General features: G+C 38.8%; 1 protein-coding gene across 2 annotated transcripts in view; it reads right to left on the bottom strand.

Annotated features, from left to right (window-relative positions):
- PSMD5 (proteasome 26S subunit, non-ATPase 5) overlaps window positions 1–26,116 on the bottom strand; it is a 294,323-nt gene that overhangs the window by 30,215 nt on the left and 237,992 nt on the right. For both annotated transcript variants that reach the window (XM_044057836.1, XM_044057838.1), the window contains one exon: window positions 13,119–13,259. In XM_044057836.1, the coding sequence (XP_043913771.1) occupies window positions 13,119–13,259 (141 nt within the window). The remainder of the gene's footprint in view (window positions 1–13,118; window positions 13,260–26,116) is intronic.

The following is a 26,116-nucleotide window of genomic DNA, read 5'->3' as shown; positions in this document are numbered from 1 at the left end:
AAAACAAGAACTACAGACAACAAAATACTGACGATCACTTGAAGGATTTTTTTAAACCAGGAAAAAAGCTATTTTTAGTTAACCAAAAAGAAGATGGGCGTGTCCGTGACTATGTAAAAGCAGCAAACAAAAACACTCAAAACAAAGTGCAACTCACAGCAGACTTTCAGGTCACACCTTTTCTGCTGGCTATACACAGATATGTAGAAATGCAAAACTTTTGGGCTACATAATTAAATCTGTTTTTTTGGTATTCAGCTGAATGCCCAAATGGCTGTGATACAAGGATATGAAGAAACACCTAGCATTTTAGCAGGATAAAACACTACAGTTATTAGAAAGAAAAGCAGCTTTGTAGGCCACAAAAGTGGAAGGTGCAACTGAGAATTATGAATGCTTTAGGAACTTCAAGATTGGTCTCAAAAGTGTCAACCAGAAGACAGGCAAAAAAACAAATTCTCCTGTTTTAGAACGTCTCAAGATGGATTGGTGGTTTTACGAATGGCATCATGGTAGCAACATGATCTGTGCAGCAGCATCTCCATGTAATAGTCTGAAGCATGATCCAAGCCTCTAAATGTTGTCTGGGTTAAACAAGCAAGTTTGTTTGTTTTCATGTGAGTTTTATCAATGTACATTCCTAAATCTGTATTATGGTGCCATCTTTTTGGATCTGCTCAGTAACATAGCTTGTGGCTCAGTGTTGCTAACATGATTCACTACACAAATACCTACTTCTCAAATAGATTAAAGAAAAATCTCAAAAATACTACAGCCTGATTAAGAGTTGTCCTATTATACCACACCTTAACATATGGGTTCTTAAAGACAGCAAGAATGATTTCTGATTCATCCTAGTATTTATCACAGTAGTCCAAACCATTTACTGCCTGCAGGACCATGACAACTCCTGCCAAACAGATTTCCAATAAGCAACAGCTTGTCAAATCAGCAACATTTAGTTTTCTTTTGGGGCCCCCAGAAATAGCAGTAATGGTGACCGTTGCATACACAAGATCAGAAGTAAGTGTTCAGGAGATTTGATTGGATATTTAAATGAAAATTAATACAAGAGTCAAGTACCTGTCCCTTTCAATTTCCAATGATATAGCTGTAATCCAAGCCAAATGGCTAAAAAGAAGAAACCAGCAGAACTTTTAAAGATTTCATTAGCACTTTCATTCATAAAATATGTGAACTTTTTCAGGCAAAGAATGCTTGTTTCATTAAAATTTAAATAACACTATTACATTGACATCACATCCTTTCCTCTGAGCCTTCATAGGTTTTAAATGTATCTATGCCAGTTTATAAATCCACACAAAACCATGTAAAAAAACAGCCACAATCAACTGTAAAAAAACAAACCCTTCAAAAGAGTCTATATTAAAAAATATATATGAACAGAAAACATACCTGCATATGTATGCAAGAAAAACAAACTGTACATGGATGTACATAAAATTAATTATGTACAAAAAAGCGTTTTTAACCCACCCTTACCTCCTACACTGCTGGTGTAAGAAAAAAATGTGTGTTAGACATTAGACATTTTCTAAATAAATCATGTCAATTTAGTAGAGTTTAACATGGCAGGTGATGAAAGGGCAGCGTTGCAGACACTTAAACTGCACCAGGTCAGGGTCATGAAACCTGATAAGGGGGGAGGCCTGGTCTTCATGGATGAGGGTGACTACATATGTAGGGTGAAGCGTATTTTGGAAACTGATGCTTATGTCAAAGCCTCTTTAAATGAGATCAATGGAGCACATCGTAGAATTAGAGGCTTCTTGAATGACTTGTTTATTGAGGCTAGCATCAATATAAATACCTACTATTATCTAGACATTGCGTCCCCCCGACTCCAACTATTTTCGGTATACCGAAAATCCATAAAGTCCTGGCTGACCCCCCCCCCGCGCCCCATAGTGGATAGTAGAAGGTCCATCACCTATGCCTGTGCTAAATTTGTTGACCTGAAGTTGAAGTACTTGGCGAATGAGACATAAATTTGCCGTGATTCGTGGAATTGCTTAGAGACACTTAATCTCTTGCAATTTGATGAATCTTGCAATTTTTGACCATCGACATTAAGGATCTCTACACAGATATTCCACAACATTTGGGCATAAGGTGGGTTAGGGAACACCTACATAGGAAAGGTGCTGATAATGATGAGACATAACTGGTGGAATTCCTCTTGGACATTATTTTGTCCAATAACTACATCTTGTTTAATAACGAATACTACCTACAAAAGACTGGGGTGGCCATGGGGTCACCCTGTGGAGGGAGTTTTGCCAACTGCATGCTGGCACATTGGGAGTCTGAATATCTATTCATGGATGAAATGTTTAAAAGCAGGTTACACTGATATACCCATTACCTTGATGATATTTTCTGCAATTTTTAAAGGTATGTATGCAACAGCTCAGCAGTTGTTAATCACATCTCTACCATCAGCACCTTTTTGAAATTCACCTTTGATTTTGCATCTGATTCAATTCCTTTTTTGGATGTCCTAATATCTGAGGACATACCCAATAAGAGGTATGTGGCTAGGATATATAGAAAACCCACATACTCAAATGCATTTTTGCATTTCGAGAGCTCACACCCCTTACACCAAAAGAAGGCAATCATGAAAGGACAACTTGTAAGGGTGGCTAGCATGTCCTCTTTGGAAACTACCTTTCATGAAGAATGTAATTTACTGAGGAGAATACGTTTCTGAAGAGGGCTTATCCCCCTCAGTTGGTAGACCAGGTTATAGCTGAAGTCACTATCAAGAAAGAAATGGGGGTGTTTAAACCTATCTTGTATGCAAGGCAACGGAGACTACCTATGGCCATGTCTGATAATGGGGTTACTAACTTGAATGTAGAACAGAGTTCTAACAAAATTGACTTTACTACCAGTTTTATTACTTCTTTTTCCATTGACGGTCAAGCCTTACATGATATTATTATGAAAAACTAAGTAAAGATCAGTGAAGACACAACTACAAAACTTAGACTAGGAGACTTCCCCAAGGTGGTTTTCAAGACAAGTTGGACCTTAAAGATGTTTTTGGAAAGACTTAAGATTTGTAAATCCCAAGTGGTGGTACGTATAACTGTGAAGATGCACAAGTTGTAAATTTATTGAAACCATCAATAGGTTTAACATCAATAACACTAAATACACCATCCATGGGAAATATAATTGTGACACCACTGGTGTTTACTTGGCTATGTGCTAATTATGTTGTGGTTTCTACATAGGAAAAACTGAGAGACACTTGAGGCAGAGCATTTATGAACACCAGTATGAAATAGCGATGTCAAATTTAAACAATGCACTGGCCAGGCACAATGTCGCAAACCCAAGGCACACCTTTTTATTCTCGGTCATTGAGCAAGTACAGAAGGATGTAAGGGGTGGCCATTGGTCGTTGAAATTAGAGGAAAGGGAATGTTTGTAGAAAACTCTATGCTTGTGTTCATCCTGGTTTGAACGATCATAGTAATTTAAAATGTATTTTAAAACTAAAGTCACTTGACAGGTGATTTTGTTTGTACATAAATAATTCATTTTATGTACATCCAAATACAGTTTATTTTTCTTGCATACATATGCAGGTATGTTTTCTATTATTCACATATATTTTTAATACAGACTCCCTTTGAAGGGTTTGTTTTTTTATACATGGTTTTGTGTGGATTTATAAACTGGTATATATACCTTTAAAACTTATGAAGGCTCAGAGGAAAGGATGTGATGTCATTGTACTAGTGTTATTTCTGTTTTAATGAAACAAGTATTCTTTGTCTGAAGTTGTTCACATTTTGTGAATGAAAGTGCTAACGAAATAAAGTTCTGCTAGTTTCTCCTTTTTAGCCATCTGGCTTGGATTACAGTTCTGCAGTTTGTTGTGCTTTTTAATTTCCAATGATAGCAGAATGCTAGAAAAGATGGAGGTCTGCATTATGTCTGTGTATTCCCCAGTACACCTGTTATCTAAGCATAAGTTGTTTTCCTGTAAGTCGAATCTAACACAGAAATGGTACCTCAGGCTGAAACACTGACTAAAGGCCAGTATCAAGTTCTGTAGAAGACTGCAGCAAGTAAGCCATGTAACATTTAACAGCTTGGATTTTGGAAGTATATGTGACATCTGAAATTTGTTTTGACGGAACTTATCTTGTAACTCCTGACTGTTTCACAGGCTCAGCTATGAGTCTGGGCAGCACTTCAGTCTGAAACCTAAGAGCTCATGCAGGTCTTCTGGCAAAGTCTACAGCTGAAGTAAGATGTACACCTGGAAACAGGCTCCACACTGTCACACTCTAACAGACGAGGAAGTAAGGGATTGAAGGAATAACAAGAAAAGGTTCAATCCTAATCACAAGTTACTGAAACCTATCAGACATGCCATTAGGAAAGGAGCATCATGGAAACAAAGAAGATAATAAAGGAACTGTGCACAAGGACCATAGACTTGCCTGCCAGTGTAGCGGCTGTATTTCTGCTTTCAATGTCAACAACCCATTTTTATGATGGAAGTAGGTGCTGCTGGGTTGACTGGGAAAGAAGATGCTGAATGCCTAATGGCTGCTCACATTTCCTAGGACAGGTGTTCTTGTTATCCATGAAATGGGTGACACCTACTGAAATGAAGGATGAAACAAAAAGAAGTTATGTCCGCACCATAACGTTCCATCTGTGTTGTCTTCTTCAGTATTCATCAAACCTGTGGGTCTCAATTCCGGCCTCGGAACAGACTCGGACGTTAGCAAGCTAAAGCTTTCACGCTATAGCTTCTTCCACCCTACCCATACTCCCTCGCTCCTCCCAGATACCTCAGATCGAGTATACTGCCAATTTTCCTAGCATAGAAAACACATATCTTAACAAGAAAGCTTAAAAGATACTCAGGAGAACAAAACAGGAAGGTTTCTAGCACTATCTATCATGTCCTTCAGACACAAGGAAGGAGGGAAGGTTGAAGACTGAAGGAAACAACAAAGATGGAATGTTATGGTGAGTACACAGCTTCTTTATCTGATGTTGTCTGTTCAGTCTTCCATCAAACCTGTGGGACAGAGTCCCCAACTACATAGATCTGGGTGGCCTTATTGGAATGATATTCCAAAGTACTGCACAGCCAAAAGCAGCCCTATTCCTGGAGATATCATCAAGTCTGTAATGTGAAATAAAGGTGTGAGAACTCACCCATGAAGCAGCTGAACAGATATCCTCCAAGGAAATTAGACCAAAAGGCCTGAGATGTGGCTATGGATCTCATGGAATGAGCTCCGACTTGCCTAGGTAACATTCTTTGAGGAATAAGCATAATAGAGATCATCCCACAGCCATCGAGCTATGGTAGCTATGACAACAGCTTTCCCTTTTTTGGAATCTGAAAATACCAAAAACAGCTGGTCAGATTTTCTGAAAGATTTTGTTCTATCCAGATAGAAGCACAACTGTCTATAAATGTTTGAGGTGCAACACATATTCTCCCTTATTTTCAAAACTTGGGAAGAACACAGTGAGGTTGATGGCTTGATTAATGGCATTTACTGAAGTGACCTTGGGTAAGAAAGAGGGGTTAGCATGTAGAGTAACTCTGTCTTTATGAAAAATAAGGTAGGGGGATTTGGAAGAAAAGGCTTGAAGTTCCAACACCCTTTTGGCAGAAGTAATGGCTACTAAGAAAGCGGTTTTCCAGGACAATAATTTTAAATCTGCCTTAATAGCTGGTTCAAAGGGAGGTAAAATTAGAGCTTGGACAAGCAAAGTGAGATCCCACAGGGGGATAGGATCTTTGACAGAGGGATGAAGAAGAAAAGTGCCTCTGAGAAAAGCTTTGCAAAGCCAAGAAGAAGTTGAGGATCCATCATTTTCTCCAATATGGAGAAATGGCTGCCAACTGGACTTTGACAGTAGAAAAACTGGCCCCAGAATGAAACAGACTAGCTATGAAGTCCATAACTATCGAAATGGGCACTGTGAGCAGGTCAATGTGATGCTGCTGGGCCCAAATGTAAAACCTTTCCCACTTACTTTTACAAGTCTTCCTTGTAGAGGTTTTATGAGAGGAAATCAAAATCATCTGAACTGGGGTAGAAAGCCTAGAGTGTCTAGCCATCATCGGAATTGGAGAAACCATGCAGTTAATTTCAAGTTGTGAAGATCCAGCTGGAGTTTCCCTGAGGGGTGAGACAAAAGATCTGGAAAGGGTTCCAGTGTCCACAGTGGGTAAATCAGATGAACCCACAGGAGGAGAACAGACCTGTAGAGGTCTAAAGGGAGCAATGAGGATCACTTTGCTTTTCATTATGCATGCTTTCTGAAGAAATTTGGGGATTAGAGGACCAGGCGGGAATGCATAAAGTAGATATGGAGGCCAAGCATGGACTAGAGCATCTCTTGGTGACTGTCCCGGTGGAGGGATCAATGGATAGAACCTGCTGTATTTGTTGTTGAGGGGAAAGGTGAAGAGGTCACAGCAAGGCTGACCCCATTCGAGGAAAATTCTGTTTGCCACTAACTGATTTTGAGACCACTTGTGAGGCATTAATAAGACTCTGCTGAGCCTGTCTGCCAGTATGTTGTGCAACCCCGGAATGTGCATTGCAATTAGAAAGCGGTTGGTAGAGAGGGCCCACTGCCACACTCTCGCTGCTTCTCAACAAAGGGGGTAAGACCTGGTTCCACCTTGTTTGTTGATGTACCACACAACAGGCATGTTGTTGATTAGAATCACAATTGTCCCTAGAGGGAGAAGGGAGTGAAATGTTTGCAATGATAGAAGCACTGCCCTCATCTCTAGGACGCTGATATGCAGGTTGGTCTCCTGGCGAGTCCACATGCCTTGAACTGTCCATCCCAGTTAATACCCCCCCACCCCAGCTGGGAGGCATCTGTGATCAGCGTGGTGATAGGAGTGGGAATGATTCAACCTAGTTCTACTTCTGGATTATGAAGTCACCACAAAACAGAATTTCTGCACACCAAAACAGTCTTATAGTGTGATTCAGGGATTGGTGGAAAAGGGACCATCGAACGGACAACGTCCACTGAAGAACTCTCATGCGTAACCAAGCTGTTAGTAGTAGTGTTACTGTTGCAGCCATGGAGCCCAATGCCCTGAGGACAAGATTTGCTGGAGGAGCTGGAACAGCTACCATTTGCCTGACGTGCATCCTTAGTATAAGAATCCTGTCTAGTGGAAGACAGACCAGGGTTTTGTTTGTGTTCAAACAGGTTCCTATAAAATCTATCATTTGTGTTGATTGTAATTGCAACTTCTGAAGATTTATAGTGATCCCTAAAGTTGGAGCCAATTACAAGCAAGTACCAGGCCTGGATTAGCAGATGCCTGGTTGGTGCAATTAGGAGCTAGTCATCCAGATAAGGAAACGCATAGAATAAATCCCTGCAGTCTGAGATGAGCTGCAACTACTGTCATGCATTTGGTGCTGTGGTGAGATCAAATGAAAATGCAGGAAATTGGTAGTGACTGGCTCCCTGCCTGAAACGAAGGTACTTTCTGGAGCATCTGTTCATTTTGATATGATAGTACGCATCATGCAGGTCTATCGAGCACATCCAGTCATTCTTCTGAAAAAAGGGAAGGATGGACTGAACCCTGACCATACAGAACTTCATGTGTTTTACTGATTTATTCAGGTAAGTTAGGTCCAGTATGGGCCTGAGATCCCCTGTTTTCTTTGGAACCAAAAAGAACCAGGAGTAAATTGCTGATCCATGTTGGTCTGGAGGGACTTCCTGGATGACATTTTGAAGCAACTTAGCTATTTCCGAAGCTGACACCTCTGTCTGAATTAGTGAAACATTGGAGAGGTGTTGTTTTGGATTGGGGAGGTTTAAAAAGGGAATGGAGTAACCTCTGGATATAATTCTTGCACCCATCGGTCGAATGTGACGCCTAACCAGGCTTTTAGGTGCAAGGAACAATGTCTCCCAATTGCCTCCAGAGATGGACAGTCAGGCAATGCTTCAGGGATGCGGCAAGGATTTCTCCAAAGGAGAATCCTGAGATCCCTGACTTAGCAGACCTCCTCTGCCACGTGGGCAGCGTCTACCACTCAAATTATTCCACCCTCTGCCCCTGAGAGAAAAGTCTCCCTGAGCATCCTGGAAAGGACCCTGGGACTTTCTAAACCACAACTTCTTTCCCCCATGCTGATTCCTGGAAAAACCTTTGTGGGATACACAAGCGGATTCAGACAGTAGACAGGGTCGTTCAGTCTTTCCCTAGGTTTTAAAGAAAAACAGGCCACAGGCCAACTCATGATCATGAGGAAACTCTGAAAAAGGAACCCACAGATGAGCTCTAAATGGAACATGATGCTTTGCTGATATGCGGCAAATAAGATCTGAGGTACATGGGAGGAGTGAGGGAGTATGGGTAGGGTAGGAGGAGCTCTAACCCGGAAGCATTAGCTTGCTAATGGCGGAGTCAGTTCCAAGGTCAGAACAGAGACCCACAGGTTTGATGAAGACTGAGCAGACAACATCAGATCATATTATTACCACAGCTTGAGTATATAAAGGGGGAATTGTGCAGAATATAAACAAAAACTGAAGATGCCATGTTTTCCTCGATTAAGATCAAGCTCCACCTGCCAACTTCTCTCACACGAATAATGCCTCTCATGCCCTAACTGCACAATAAACTATTTGTAAGGTGTTTAGATGATCATAAACTTTCACTGACCTCAGGGGGAAGTCCTTGCTCCTGAAGGCTATGGTATTGGTCACTCAGGCTACATGCTGGTTTAGCTGGTATGATAAGAGCAGTTCATCAAGGGAGAGTAGATGGCATAAGCCAACATGAATTTAAAGACAAATTATGCAAGCCCCCCCCCCCACCTTTCCCACATCAGTGGGTTGCAGATACATGGAAGAGGCTACCAAAAAGCGTGAGCCAGTAGAAGTATAGTTGTGCATGTAAGCTTACTACAACATTAGATATCCAAGTGGATCATTGCTGCAGTAGTTTAAACTACTTGGGTATTATATCCTGCCAAGCACATGACCAACTGTCCAGCTTTTCAAAGCTTAAGGGCACCTTCCATACACTCTGCCAGTAGCTCGAACAGAGCCCCATATAAAAGGCAGTCAGAACACCAAACACTTTACAGCTTTCTTACCCCCAAGAAGGGAACAAATAGACCTCAAAGGAAAAGAATGCTAGGAAACATAAAACAAAAGAAACCTATACGCAAAAAACCTTGGCTCAAAATGATTGCCACTACCGAAAGTGATACTCGACCCCATGGGCAAAATGGGAAAAGGGTTGAGAATGGATGGATGCAAAAGACAAACAACCATACCATGGCAATACAACACAACTACAGAAAAAGGGCTGGAGTAAAGGAGGAAATAGCTAATGTAACAGTGACCTACTAGAACATCTACTGGTATGGTAAGCTTACTTCTACTATTGTACTATGTTAAAGATTAGCTCCCTGTTGTAGTAGCCTAAGCTATTTGGGTAAGCTACTACAGCTTAGGAAAAAAAAGAAGGAGAAAGCAAATTAAGACTCCAGTAGCCCTTGAAGAACTGTTCTAGTAAAGTCTGTTCTGGACCTGGAAAAGGACTCCTATTTGTAATGCTTTGTAAAAGTATTTACAAGACAAAGTTCCTTTCTCTGGAATACTTCTAGAGTCAACCCCTTTCCAGAAAGCCATGGAACAAGCCAAAGCCTTCACAGAATGCATCCTTATGGTGAGAACAGCATAAGGCAATCTAAAAATGGTATGCTTGGACACTGGTTGTCCTTTCCTCTTACCTTCACAGGAGACAAACACTTGATCAAATTCTTGAAGGATGGAGTTTTGTTCAGTAGTATCTGAGCATCCTGTGGACATTCGGAGTAAGAAGAATTGTGTTCTCCCTTGATTTTTGGCTCAGGAACAAAGACAGGAAGATTACTAGATTGGCTGTAAAGTAAACTCTGAAACCACTTTAGGCATAAAAAAGGTTTACTTCTTAAAGAAAACCCTGCCCTTGTGAAAATGAGGTGGGGCTGACTCAGCATAAGAGCATGTAATTCAGATACACTTCTTGAAGCAGTCAAAGCAATGAGAAAAACAGTCTTTCATGTTAAAAACCTCCAACCAGCCTGATAAGCTGGTTCAAATGGAAAACACAGTAAGCTTTTCAAGCATACAGTTAAGATTCCAAAGAGGAAACTTGCCTTCTGGGTGGATGGATCAGCAAAACCCCTTTTAAAAATGCTTAACTTGAAAACAGCAATAGGGTGGGGGGTTCAAGGTCAGACAAGCTGAAACAGCTAAAAATAAATCTAGTTAGAGGAGTAATGAATGCCAGAGGACAGTAAGTCACAGAAATAATAAAGGACAACAGAAAACCAGGTCTTTTGAAAGGGTCCTGGTTCTTGAAATGGCACCAGCTAGAAAATCTTTTCCACTTTCACATACATGATTTCCTAGTAGCAGCTTTTTTACCCTCCTTCAGTACCCCAGAAACAAGGTGCCTACAATGTATTAAAATTCTATCATCCATGCAGTCAAATGAAATGTTTTTCAGCATGGTGGTGTGGGCGGCCGCGGTGGTGCAGCGGTTAACGTTGCCGCCTCACAGCAAGAGGTTCTCCGGTTTGATCCTTGGCTGAGGTGCCTTCTGTGCAGAGTCTGCATGTCCTCCCTGTGGTCGTGTGGGTTTCCTCCGGGTGCTCCGGTTTCCTCCCACATCCCAAAGACATGCTGTAGGTGGATTGGACACTTTAAATTGGCCCTAGGTGTGAGTGCGTGCATGTGTGTGCCTTCTGTGGAAGGTGGGGTGCCAGGCTAGCAACTCAACACCGTAAAATTCCACTGCCAATCATGAGCAGACAGGTGATCCACTGTGGCGACCCCTAACCGGGAAAAGCCGAAAGAAGAAGAAGGTGCATCAAGCAACCCTTGTCTTGTGTGAGTAAATCCAGTCTTAGAGGAAGCCTAGTAATTGCTCTTGGTCAGTTTAAAAAAAAAAGAGAACCCTTGTAGCGTGGGCCAAAACCACAGTCTGAGAGAAGCTCTTCTGGATCTCTACAAGACCCCTGAAACGTCAGTGCAAATGCAAAGCAAAACATTCCTATCCATGGGAATGAGACAAAATCTGTCTTCCAGGCCTGAATGTAAGGATACCTGGGCAGAATTCCTTTAGCTGTCTGTTCTTAGAGGAGGCAGACAGAGCTATCTGAGGTGCTCCCCACAGTTTGAATACGTCTTGGGAGATCCCAAAGTTTCCATTAGCAAAGTTTTGTCCTGGTCATGCTTAGCTTGTCTACTGCAGTGTTTTGCTCTGACGGAATGTGTGAAGCTTAAAGAGTCAAACTGAGCTGAGTTATAACTTACCAGTCTATCACAGCAAGTCTGCATAGGAGGCAAAATCTGGTAACCCCCCCCCCCTGTTGATGTATCACATCACTGTGATATGGTTTCTCAGACAACAGGTCTACAGATGCAGAGTCCAGTGAGATTTGAGGTACCACTGAATTTTTCTCTTACGAAGTATGGCCAAGAGAATCAAAAGAATCACAGAAACCATGTATCCCAGAATCTTAAGAAATTCCTTAGCAGATGCCATATTTTGACTGAAAAAATCAGGAAGATCTTATCGTATATCTCTATTTTGTCTGAAGGAAGAAAAACTTTTCCCAGGGGAAAATCTAGCAAGCATCCCAGTAAAATTATTCTGTGAGAAGGAATGACAGAAGATTCCTTTGTGTTCCCAGAGTGAGTAGGAGATTCTGAACCACTGCCAAAGACTTTAGACAACTGGAAAAAATAGTCTGCAAATATAAGTTTCAAACATAATCAGCTAAATATGGAAACATAGGGATACCTTTGAGTCTGCAATAAGCAATTACTGGAGCACTTTTATAAATATCCTTGGAGAAATAGTCCAAAAAGTACAATACAGAACTGATAGTCTAAGCCAAGTAAAGAAAACCTTAACAAAAAAAAAAGTGAAAAGTCTGCAGATGGGAATGTGATGGCGGGCATAGTTTAGGTATACCTTTACCATGAAAACTAGAAAAGTACAAGAAGTAAAAGGGTCTCAAAGAATACCATTTTGAACTTTGGAACTGTGACACACAGACTGGGAAAGGTGAAGTGTAGCACAGGCAATTCAAGTCCCCTATTTCTTTAGCATCAGAAACCATGTGATCATCTGGGAGGTAATCATTGACCCCCCCCCCCCCCAAGATAACATCTGTTCCCACAACTGAAGGAAACTGTGATATTTGGTTTACAGGGCAAGGCATAATCCCTTGGAAGGGAAGGAGAGATTCCCATCGTCACCTACACCACCTAATGAATGACTTTCAGAATCCATTTGTCCAAAACAATCTGGTGCTACAGAGAGAAGATGTAGATTCAAAGAGAGAGAGATTACAGGGGTGGGAGGGAAGCAGAATGAAGAGGTACATAGTCATTCTGACTTTTTGGATGATCATTGGCACCTTGCTGCTTGAACTGCTTTTTTGAAAAGGGAGCCAAGTTGGAAAGAAAAATTTTATTAGCCAGTGGATACATTCCTGAAGAAACACAGACATGACAAGAATCACAAAGCCGATACTACTATCCCTTTTTTATCCACAGCTTTACCAACTGACCAGCAGCCTCTGAAAGCTTTATTGGAAAATGACAAGAAAAAGTAATTTTGCTGAATTTGAAATAATGGGAACAGTGCCTGTAAAAAAGCTGCAATACAACACCCCAACAGTACAAGCAAACACAATTTGACATCATCTACCATGCTCAATGCAAAACCTGAAATCCTTTATTTAACAAAAAAAGTAAGCTGAGAATAAATAAAACAAATCATTGGGTACTACAAAGTTATGATAAATAGACATTTATTTATTTTCAAAATATTGCAAGCTATAACATAACAGAGTGAAGATGTAATACCCACAAACTAGGAAGAGAGAAGCCTAACAGAAGTTTGCTAATTTGATCATTCACTTTAAGCTGCCAAATTGTACCCATAAACCTCTGTATTTTTTTTTTTTAAACAAACAGTGGAAAACAGAAAGTCATTATTACAGCACACGATTTACTGTAGGGCAAACCACCTTTTTGATACTTACTGCAAATACTCTTAATGCACTGCAGTGGAGTTCGGTAAAAGGCTGTGTGCTAATACTTCGGAACAGCTCCATTGGTTGACTAGACAAAGAACTGAACCATGATTCTGTCATTCCCAGGAGGTCATCAGTCTGCTGGTCTGTCTATAAAGTTTAAACAAAAATAAAACACACACAAGGAATATTTCGAGGAAATTTTTAACAACATAAAGTAGATTCATCTGGAGTGGATTACTCGCATCTAATAAAAAATAAATTTTCTTCATTTCCTCACACGCAGTGAACAATTTTAAAATGTTAAAAATATAAAAAAGTGAAAAGGAATAATGACACACACACTAGTGACCTGCTTCATTTGACTTCCTTAGCAATTGCATTCATCTCCTTGGTTATTGGATGGGCATCGTCCAAAAACAAAAAATAATTCAAAAAGTCAGGCCTGACCTGCTAAAAGATAGGGCAATGAACGATGTTTAGCCACAAACTACTAAATGTACGGTTATATCCTACTGAATCTCCTTCTTAATTATACAAGATGCTCTGAGGTCGGGGTGGACCTAAGGGAAGATATTTCCCATAGAAAAGAAAAAAAAAGTAATGAAACCGAATAACTTTTTTGTTAAGTGGGCCCAGAAAAAAGCTATTAGCTGAAAGTATATGACTGATACGACTACATGACTTAGGTAAGGCGATCAAAATCTACTTTCAGTTTGATTTATTCTATTATGAAACTGTATACTTTGCCATCAATAAAATAAAACACTGCTTTGGTGAAAGAAAGCAGTTAAACAATTACCCTAATGTGTAAGGAGTAAAAGTAAAACATTACCATAAACAATTACCCTAATGCATAAGGAGTAACAGTAAAACATTACCAATCAAAATATCTCCCCTGTCTGAATTACATGACAGATTATTGCAGGATCAGGTGCTGGGTCATCGGACTACATTCACAATCACTGTGCCCATGGTGTAGATTTAGTATGCAGCAGACCAATGCTCCAAAGCCTGCTGTAATTCACAAACACTGTAACACAATGGGCTAAGTCCACCTTGTCTACGGTGTTACCCCGCTGTGTAGTCACACTTGTACATGTGCAGTGTACATATGGAAGTAGCAACTCTCAGTACCACCTACAGATTGTCCACTATTTAGAAACAGCACAACAGATGCAATCAGGCTGATCCTGGGTATATGAACTACAGAACCAGAGCTGTGCATGGTCATCTGCTGTAGAGTAACTATAAGGATACCATAACCTTTGCATGTGTTTTTGGTACATAAAACAATGCCATGTTTCTCTTTCCTGTACTGAAGGCAAACCTGCTATCACAAATGCAATCCCCTACAACCACACAGAGGAGCATCCAAGCTCCCATGGCAACAAATTCCATTATTAACATATTATGCAAAATGTTTGCGCTCTACTGTCATGAAAAAAAGTCTAAAACTTTATGAACTGCTGTTCAGGATAACAGTAGTGCAGCTATTTATGCACCTCCATTCTGCTGTATGACAAAGTAAAAAAAGAACCCTTACAAAAAATAAAATCTAGTGACCAAGCTACACCTAAGGATCATAAACTTGCTCAAAAGGATATGAAGCTAAAAAGACAGTGGCATGTCAAATTAAGACTTTGGACATAAGCATCACTACTTCATCAAGAAAGCAGGGATTTTTAACAAATGTGTAGCAGTCAACTGAAATTCAAGGAATATAGTAGGGAATGGGGGTAGTACACTGCTAACCAAAACTAATACGCTGACAGCTAGGCCTACAGGCAATACCACTGAACAAAGAGCTAGGTATCTTAAGACATAAAGGTTGCTTCTGAAATGCCATCCCAGAATAGGGCTACATTTGATGTAACAGAAAAATGGAAAGATACTCCCACGCACACATTCACAACAAATGTTGTTACGTATAAAACATACTGCAATGATGCACGTTTAACACTGGTGAGAATACTACTGGAATAAATACTGCAACAGTGAAAACCATGCAATCAAGACAAGAGAATGAGTATCTCAGCAAAACAACACAGCATTAAATGCAGCATTAGCTCTGTGACATAGAGGGATAGAGCCTTGACTACTACCCAGATGATCCAAGTTTGGTTAGCTGTTCAGGTGTTGGAGCAGCTAGCTTGGGTGGGGAATGGGGTATTGAGCAACTTATGTCATCCTGACCATCTTGAGGGGGGGACTGAGGTTCTCTCTACAGATAAGCACACCCCACCCTCTTGTTGCTGGAGTGCAAAATCCCTGGGTGTAAAGACAGACTGCCATATAGTAGCAAAGGGCAGCATTAAGTAAACTGGGAAGTAATGTCGGACATTGGCCTCAATCCATCAAGTTAGGATTCCCTTCACTTATACACCTAAAATGTCTGCCCTCTGTTTGTGTATATGAGGACTACCTCATGCTTCTTGCCCTTTGGAAAGTATGGTAGCAAAATTACTGTGGAAGATGCTGTATGGCACTTTCTTCCTGAAGAAGGGGATCCACCTATTAAAAGGGTCAGAAAATCAACTCAAAGACTGTCATCACTGCAAACCACACACTTATTTACAGCAGAAATTCAGTAAGTGCTTCCATTCCTTTCATGAAATGGGACTTCCAACATTTCCCCTTATTCATTTCCATCCAATTAAACTACACCTTCAACAATCAATCAGACCAAATTTACACAATGTAAAATTACAAACCAGGAAGATTATAGGTTCATAGATTAGTACTAGGTTAACTGCCCTTGCAAGCCATTTTAAGCCTAGCCAATTATCCCTTGTGAGACTTAAGCCCTGCACCTTGTGTTTGTAAGGCAAACACCTTAACCATTAGGCCACCCTCCCTCCCAACAACAATTTCAACCAGTGTGCCTCCAGAGGAAAGTGAGATAATTCCAAAGTTGAATGAATACGTCCTTTATTAAATAAATACTGCAAAATACGATGACAATAATAATCTCAGCAAAACAAAGCACTTTTCGTCACATCAGTGGTGAGACTTCTTCAGGTAAAATAATTAATTCACATTTCCAGCATTTAAATACATTCCTTTACTTAACCAAGCTTCTGCCAGCCAATTAAACTAGGGGGTTATACATTGCTCATTACTAATAAATGGAAACCTTCTCACTGGGTTAACTCTATGCTGAACCCATATCAATTGCTCTTACAGATGTTGCAGCAATAAAAAAACAACAACCTCCAAATAAATTATTAATATATAACAATAAATAAAAGAACAACCAATAAAAGCTTTTGCATAAAAGTCTGTTTTTGTATATAAAAATAAATTCCTGTTTTAACCATAAACACTACTGCCCTATGTATATATAATGGGTTAAAAAGTCTTAGAGCTAAAACATAACATACCATTAAGCTAAAAATATGTCTACCAATAAGCTGATTGCAATGTTTTACGGTACAAAAATACATTTCTTGCATATCAAATCACCTTAGCACGTTATAAGTTTTAGAAATTTTGAGTACCCTTCCCTTTTGGAGATCTCAAAAAAATGTGCTACAATGTTAAAATATGTAATGTGAAATTGATAAAGCAGTTCTATCCAAAAGGACACAACTTAATTTATGTTAGCCCCAATTCATACAAGTTTAGACAGTTGTGACCTATTAAACACTCACAACAGTTACCTCAACAGTTTTTTTAACTTTAATATACACAATTGAATATATTTCATTCAACCCAGGATAGATGTAGGCTTTAGTCCCGAGTTACCACATCAGTTCTTGTTTTTCCAGGTACAGCGATTCCGGGCCCCCTCTCCCATCTGGATTGACGCTGTCAATTGCCTTAAACTTAAAATGATGGTCTATATATTCTTGCCTGTGCCTGCTCAAAGCATTTTCCATGCTCCCGTTCTTTATGTAGTACAGGTGTTCATAAACTCTTTCCCTAAACTTACTGTCAGTCTTTCCTATGTACAATGCTCAACACTGGTGGCACTGAACTACATAGACCACAGCTTTGGACTGACAGTTAAGTTTGTGCGTAATCCTGTATTCCCTATCCCTGATGGTAAAGGTTGACCCAGTTATGTGTGACAATAGTTACACATATTGCATTTAAACATGCCATTCCTGTTTGCATGCTTAACTGTAGCATTTGTAGATTCCAAAATGTTTTTCAAATGTTGGCCTCATTTGAATACCAGTCTAGGTGGGTCTTGGATCCTAACCCTTGTAGTTGGATCATTCCTGATTATATCCCAGTTCTTGTTAATGATTTTCATAATCTCATAGGCATCAGTGCTAAAGGGTGCAACCAGACTGCCTTGGCCAAATCTGTTCATACATGCATCAGTGTTCAGTTCTATCACTGTGTTCTCCAATGTGTTTTTCTTATCTAAAATTGGTTTATAGACACCCCTTAGTCTCTTTTCTTGGACGTCTTCCAGTAGTTGGTTCAGTAAGTAATTAGGTTAACCTCTACTGGAAAACATTTCTTTCAGTTTACTACATTCATTACTAGACCATCATTTTAAGTTTAAGGCAACTGACATCAATTGCCACAAAATAACTTTTCATCGTAGAAGTCTTCTATTAACTTCTTAAAAAAAAAAATCCCATGAATCCTTAAAAAGATGTTTAATTCCCCCTCACTACATATTTTTAACTTAAAGCCAATATACTTAGCCATTGTTGATGTTTCTCAAAGTTCTGCATCTACTATTGAGCGCATGCATGGGGGGGGGGGGGTCGCATAATATTTTTATCGGATTCCAAAAATTGTGGGTGCTCTGAAAGTTTCCACTTTCAAAAATTTATACTCATCATTTGTAATTTGTTCTGTATAAGTGAATCATGGAGAAAATTGTCTCTCTTTAAGTTAAGCAGCAGCTACCATGTCATTTTTAGTGACCGGTGGAACACTGCATTGCACATTTTTCCCCCAAGAGAAGTTTATGACAACTAACTATAAGTGAATCATAAAGAAACCTATCTATCCTTTTAAATGCCATGTTTATCTAGTTTAGTGAAACTTCATCATAGATCTCATCATACAATAACTCCAACATCTTTTTCACATAATCATTAACATTCATCACCATCAGTCCCCGTCCCTTGCCTGGTTTCATAAGTCTAATTTGTTTGGTGTTCCTTATATTATATGAAAGTTCCCTTTCCTGATGGACCTTAACTGAGAAGTCTCATTGAATGTATGTTATATCATATTCAAATATCTTTTCAAATAAAAGGATCACAGGGTGAAGTGGTGGATTGAATGTACTAAGTGTTTGTAACTCTGTACTTTTCCTACTTTCATTTATCTCTAGAATACTATAAAAAAATAATAAAATTCAGTTTCGTTGTGTAAAGTCTGAAATTCATTAAGGTATCAACCAAGTTAGCTCTTCTCTTGGGAAGCCCTTTTCATGTAAATTGGCATGCTCCTAGTTGATGTTTGCTTCTCTAAAATTGAAAATCTTGAAATCAAGCCTGTCATTATAAATCATATTTATTTCTCTATCTCCTGTTCCTCCTCTCCCTCTGAAATTGTCCATACATTTGTTTCCCCCCATTGTACTGTATTGGATGGAAATGCCTCCCCCCATTCATTTTCCTTAATATTTCTAATATCCTGTTATCATGGCCTCCATTTGAGTCATGTGTGTGTGTGTGTGTGTGTGTGTGTGTGTGTATATATATATATATATATATATATATATATATGGGAACACTACATAATCTTAAAAGTTTGAAATACTGAATTTCAAACTTTCGAGACCATATAGCCGAAACCCCAAACTACCGAAAGACCAGAAGCATGAATTTCAAAATCCTAACTATCGGGAGTTTGAAATTCGCGTTTCTGGTGTTGCGGTATGGTGGTAGGGCAGGTAAGTATTTCTGTTTAACTGTGTTGGTTAGAGGTTTAGTGTGCAAGTGTGTGTTGTGAGTGTGATGTGTGTGTGCGAGGGGGATTTAGGCATGTGGTGATGTATTCATGTGTTTGTCTGGGTAGTGTGACCTTGGAGTTAGAATATTTAAGTGGGGGGGTATAGGGGGCACAGGGGGGCTTGCTGCCCTCCTTGTCTGTAGGTTAGGTTTGTGTGTTTGTGTTTTGGGGAAGGTATGTGTATGTGTATGTGTCTGTATTTTCGGTAGTTTGAATTTCACAGTTTTGGTTTTTCGGTATTGTAGTGTTTCGGATGTTTGGTCTCGGGATTTTGGGCATCGGTAGAGTGAGTGTTCAGTATTTAGTAGTGGCTATATATATATATATATATATATATATATATATATATATATATATATATCTATATATAGATCTATGAATATGATCCCCACCTCCATTCCACTATCGACTGTGGTCTTTTTCTTGGTATTATAAAGTAGTGGGTGAGTCTTACCTTGATTCTACTTGTTCGTATCTCTCCATAATTTCTTTTCCTTTTCTGTTTATACCTCTTTGACCATTTTTTCACCTCTATAAAAAAATCATAAAAGTTATTTTCCTTGTATTCAAATAACAAATCACTAGTGATATTGCTGTCCAAGATGATCATTTCATCCACTAACTTGTCTACCTCTTTTCAGTTATGTTTTGTACGGACTTCCATTAACTCATAACCACGTTGATCAAACATTTCTAATAATTCTTGACGTACTGTAAGGCTAACCCTTCATCTAAACCTGTGGGGTGTTTCCAATATTTGAGCCCTGTTGGGACTGTTTTCACCTGAATACATTCAAGAAGTAATTTTTCTCGACCTGCAACATCAGGTATATCAATAACATATTCTCAACAGAACATAACAGTCTGTCTATTGTTCAGTTCTAGCTGTTACTCTACTTGTTTCTGGTGTTAAACATGTTCTCCTGGAACCACTTAATATTCTTTTTCCATCTCTTGTTGTTGTCAATAGTCCTCAGGCTGGCTGCCTCTGCAATTGGTTCATTAAATGTCCTTCCCTTCATGAATAACTTGAAATGACTGGTGTATGTTCATTTGGAGAAATATAATCACTTTCCTGTGAATTCGAAACCACTCTCAAAGGAACTGCCTCCTTTTTCACTTCCTCTACCAGGTTTATCGCTGGCATGAACAAAGGATGTTACCTGTTGTCTAATCTGTTCAGTAAGTTGAGTAAGATTTACAACAGCTGTCAAACTTCTCTTGGGAAACGCGTGCAATGCAGTGTTCCACCAGCCAATGGAGATAATATGACAGCTGCTGCATAACTTAAGGGTAGACCATTTTCTCTACGATTCACTTATGCACAAATTAATTACAAGTTACAAATGATGAGAACAAATGTTTGAAAATGGAAAATCCCAGAACATTAATGATTTTTGGAATTCCATAAATACAAAAAACGTTATGGACACCTCCATGCACCTAGTATTGGATGCAAGACTTTCAAAAACATCAATAATGGCTAAGTACACTGACTAAGTTAAAAGATGCAATGGGAAGATTATACATCTTTTTAAGGATTCACAGGTTTTTTGAAGATGGTAACAGAAGCAAACTAAAATGAAAAAGTTAATTTTTGTAACAACTTGATATCAAAGATCTGTTTTCTGTGATTCCACATTCTGTATGGTTAACTTTTTTTAAAATTTTTAAACAAACAAGGTGAATTAACCAACACAACTATATGTCAGTAGTAATAATAATCTGATATGGTTTGATGATTCAATATTGAAACAAAAACATGGTTTGCTATGGAAGCAGCTTGTGCCACAGCGTTTGCTAACACTGTAATGACATAATGGGAGTATAATTTTATATTAGAATTTGAATGTAAAAACTCTTGGAAATGACATGGCCATTTTTTGAATGATATTTATATTTTTGGGGTTGACATGGAAAACAGGTTAAATTAAAATTTTACCTCTTTAAATAATGCTACAGCTTTTTTAAATTTACAGTGGAAGTCTCATAAAACAACATACATTACCTGACTGTAAAAATAAAGAAAGATATCAAGCAAAATGAACAGACATGGAATATTTACAGGAAGTCCATTTATTCATACACACTTTTGCATTATACCAATGGTAATCCAAAATTTCAAAAGAAAGCAGTAATAAATGGCCAATTAGTGAGATTTGAGAGGATAGTCTCACAAGATGATTTATACTATAAAGAATGCCAAAAACTGAGTGAGACGTTAAATAAAAGGGGGTACCCACCTAGTTTTTATAGGGGTTGTTTTTGACGAAGTAAGTAGGAAGAGAAAATTGGGAGTCTACTATCCACTTGTAGGAGTAAGAATTGAGGAGGAAGTTATGAACAACAAAGAAAGTAATAAAAGCAGTGGAAAGGAATTTGGGAAGCAGCGGTGTTAAGCTAGAACAGCGATACACAGAATATACGAAAGGTAATAAGACAGAAATTGGCACTTATTTAAGGTTAATAACCAACAATTTCACAAACTAAGAGAAAAACCAATATGCGCATACAAAACAATATATGCTTTAAAAACATGGAGTGGATAGGAGGTCAACATGGATTCTATGGAAGAAAAAAATGGAAAGTTTAAATGTTTGTATTGTAACCAGTGTATGCACATAATGGAAGGTTACTTTTTACTGTCCCATATCCACTTATGTTAAAAAAAGCCACGGACACTGCAACTGTGGAATAAACGGTACTGTCTATGTTACACAGTGTTGAAAATGTCCATGCCTGTATACAGAAAAAACAGAAAGATCCCTTAGGGATAGAGTATATGAACTGGTTTACAATGTGAGGAGGAGAAAAAGATAATAATGGACTATACAAACGTATACAAACAATCCAGAAGATCTGCTTCTCTTCTATGTGGTGGAGTGAGTTAATGTAAGCCAGAGAAGGGGACCCTGGAAGGAAATTTTGGAAGTGAAAGAATTACAATGGCAACTGAGAACTAACCCCACATGGAATTATAGCTTAAATTAAATTATTTATAAAAAAACTCTTTTGAAAATGAAACTGGTTTCCATTTAAATAACATTTACAAACAAGTTTTTGGGGGGCTTTACTATTAGGTTTTTATGTAATTTTATGACAGACTAACTTGGTACAAATTAATTATGTGCATGGTATGTGTGAAAAAGAACCTCTGAATAGAAGTTATTTCACAGCTGGTTCAAATAACAGACCTCACAGTCCAATTTTTGCTTTTACCACAATTTTTTTGGGGGGAGTTGGATACAACGTGACCTGTTTTCTGTAACAATGGAAGTTTTATAATGAATAGCACTTTTAGAAAATATTTTATAAATATATAAAATATGCCGCGGTGGTACGGCGGTAGCATTGTTACCTCACAGCAAGAGGTTCTCCCGTTCGATTCTCGGCTTGCCTTGGGAGGGCCTTCTGTGTGGAGTCTGCATGTGCTCCCCACGGTTGGGTAGCATTCGAAAGACATGCATGCGTAAATGGGCGTGCCTTTGTTGAAGGTTGGGCATCGAGCTGGCACCTCGACATTTCGTAAAAAATCTACTGCCAATCATTAGCGGACCGGAGTTCCGCTGTGGCGACCCCTTACCGGGAAAAAGCCAAAAGACAAACAACAACATATATATATATATATATATATATTATTGGGGTGGAAATGAACAAGGGGAAGGGTTGGGTTGTTATTTAATGGTCTATGTAAGATGATTTTAACATTCTGAAGAAGTCCCATTTCTTGAAAGGGAAGAAAGTGCTTAATGTAGTGCGGTTTACAGTGATCATGATCTTTTAGTTGATTTCCTTTGGTTTAAGGCTGAAGTTTTGCTGACATAGCATAGAGTACTAAAAGAGCAAGGACTTGACTACACTGCGCTCATGGGAGGGGAACAAATGGTTTAATGGAAGGTATGTTGGCAAACACAAAAAAAAAAAAAAAAAAATCCCAGGCAGAGATAATTTGTGTGTGGACACACATGTACAGAAAATTACATTAAATGCTCAGAAGCACCTGCAAACCACATTATGAAACCGTACTTATATATGGGTGTGAAGTCCAAAGAAATCCTGATGAGTCACAGAAAGAACTTTCGGTGAGAGTTAACACCACGAAATGAACATGCTGAAGGCCAGTTCAGCAAACCACAAACTAGGTTTTCTTTATAGGGGAAGGACATCCACACAATGCTTAAAAATTCTCATATACTAAATTACAGTAGACTCATCAACTTTTCTTTCTGCTTCTGACAGTACCACTGCTCTATCAAACTCCAAGCACTTGTACATTTTTCAGATTTGCACATTCATATTTTTGTAATCTTATTCCTCATTATGTGACATTCTTAACTATGGTATTTGAAGCAACATTCATACTATAAAAATGAATGCATACACACATATATACATAATCCATTTGCACAAGGACCAATTTACTCCATTATGCAACGTGATTAAAGCTTGTGCACAGAATCTCTCTGTTTCAGAAAGTTAACTATAGCTCACTTAAAAAAAATCCAGTGCTCAAGTACTGACATGCCTGGACAAATACTATGAAAACCAAGTAAAATTAATCATATGCAAGGCAGTTATGTTGCATCTCCTGTAATATCCTATCCTATACTGTTGGAAAATATAGATTTCCTTAAGTTTATATGTTGTAATGCAAGAAAATGCAAATCTGCGAATAAAAACTGAGGAAACTAAAACAAATGCAGCTGTTCAGTTTAGAATATTTTAAGTCTCTGCTTCTGCCAGACAGCCTGATGCTTCTAACAACTTTCCTAATGCAGACACTTTTTCAAATGCTTTCTAAATCACTAGCTGCGTGTACCCACTTGTGCAGTACTCATCACTTTGTTAAAGAACTTGTCATCAGAAACTATAAACCCTGCACATTCTGTGTTCATTCTGTCCCAGAGTACTTAAAAGTATGTAAAGTGAAGAAAAATGCAGACCTAGTCTACAGCTAAGGAGTCCTACATGTAAGGGGAAGTGATAAACTGGAGACCCAAGGGGAGACTTTGGGTGTAAATTTAAGAAAAGGGAATTTAGGAAGGAAAGAAAATGTTGAGCAGAGGCAATTCAAACTAAGAGCATGAGCAAGACAAAGTCTGAAGAGAAAGAAAAGTGTTCATCTTAAAGGTGAATCCAGAAAAACACAAAAACATAACATTTAAATGAGGAGCACATAAACCACTAGTACGAGCATCATTTAGGGAGGTAATGAATGAGGTGTGGAGGCCCTAGTCAATGTGCCATAGAGGATAAAGGCCAATTCCAACACCCCGGAGGGGAGGAAGGACTAGATCTGGCAGATCTCCAAGTAAGAAGACTTAATTTTAAAAGGGATTATTGGAGGATAAACCTTAATCTGAGCCAGGAAAAATATACCCAGGGTGGCAAAAGAAGAACCTACCACAGATGTTCCCAGGTCATAACCCTTATGTTGACATTCAGAATAACAGTTTATCAAGTGACCAAGGAATTTAGTTAAGGTAGTACAAAGTCATGTGCTATGAAACCATTTGGGAAACCGATAAAAACAAAGTTAGAAATTTGAGCAGATCTTACTGGCCTAGTATCATAAAAGTTGAGACATTTTGCGCAGATGTCTTGAATGCCAAAAAGCAGCTCCTAATTCATGCTTTTAGAAACCCTCTCATATCAATACCCACAATGGAAGATTCTTTAACAAATAATATGCATACTGTGGGACCTGTATGAAAGTCCAGTAATGGGATCCAAGTAATATTGGCAATTTTAGACTGCACTATAAAGTTCCCCAGCAGACAGGCCACTCAAAAAACCCAAAACTAAAATCATACTAAAGGAACTGACTACATTATTATTGACAGTAGGGATACCAAAAGAAATGCTTATTGACTGGGGTGGTCCAATCATGTCCGAAATCATGCACCTTCTCTGCCAATCTGTTAAACATCTCTATATTCCATCCCCAGACTGATGGTCTAGTAAAAAGTTTTAACAGGAAACTAAAATCAATATTCTGGAATGCCAGTGAAGAATATGGAAAAAAAAAATGGGATCAGCTCATACCCTTTCTTATGCTCTCCGTTTGAGAGGTACCCCAAGCTTCAATGGGATTTAGTCTCTCTGAATTATTTTATGGCAGACAGCCTAAGGGCCTACGGGACATTGCTAAGGAGACACAGGAAAAAGAAAAATTGCCTTTCAATACTGTCCCAGGACATTACACCAGTCTGCAGGACATACGATATGTGATCATGCCTATTACTCGTGATCATATGGAGAGGGTACAGGCTAGTCAACAAAGAATAAACAGTAGAAATGCCAGCAAATTCCAGATTTGGGAAAATTCGACTGGGTACTGTGTCTAAGTCCTGGTTCCATATGCCAGCAGTAAATTCTTCATTAAGTGCCGGAGTCACTTTAATCTTAGTAAGTGAGCGAATGAGGGAAACTATAAATTGAAGCATGTAGGAAAGAGGCACCACAAACAAATTTGCCACATACATACATATTTTAAAGCCCTGAAAGAAGGTACAGACAGTTATGATGACTTCAGTAACAGAGATAAGGGACCAAAGGAATGAAAGGAGACTGAAGTCCATACCGAAAGTGATTATAGTTGACTGTCCAAACCCAAAAACAGAACAAATGTGTGCTTTTTTTACTGGAATAAAGGAATCATTCTGTAACTGTGTCGGTGGATTAAAGTCATTAAAGACAAAGAGATGAACCACGGAGATGAGAGAAAGCATCCACATTTTAATCCATACAGGATATCACAATCCCAGAAGCAGGCAGTCTGAGTGGAACTGTGCAAGATAATAAAACTTGAAGTAATTGAAATATAACAAAGAACAGAACAGTCCTAGTCAGAAAGCCAGACAGAATAATGCAGTTCTGCAATTATTTCAGAAAAATTTGTCATACTGCAAATATGACAGCTACTCTACGCCTAAATTAAAAGTTAATTCAGTAATTAGGGAGGGCAACATTTCTTACCACCCTGGACTTAAAGGGGCAATGGCAGATCCCCTTAGAGAAGGGCATTAATTAAAAGACAGCCTCTTCACAGATGATGGGATATGGTGATATTCAATAAT

Source organism: Protopterus annectens, chromosome 16.part0, assembly GCF_019279795.1.
Source record: "Protopterus annectens isolate FY-2018-M chromosome 16.part0, PAN1.0, whole genome shotgun sequence".
Lineage (NCBI taxonomy): Eukaryota > Metazoa > Chordata > Ceratodontiformes > Protopteridae > Protopterus > Protopterus annectens.
The sequence above is the reverse complement of the archived record's forward strand: the minus strand, read 5'-3'. Positions and strand labels throughout refer to the sequence as shown.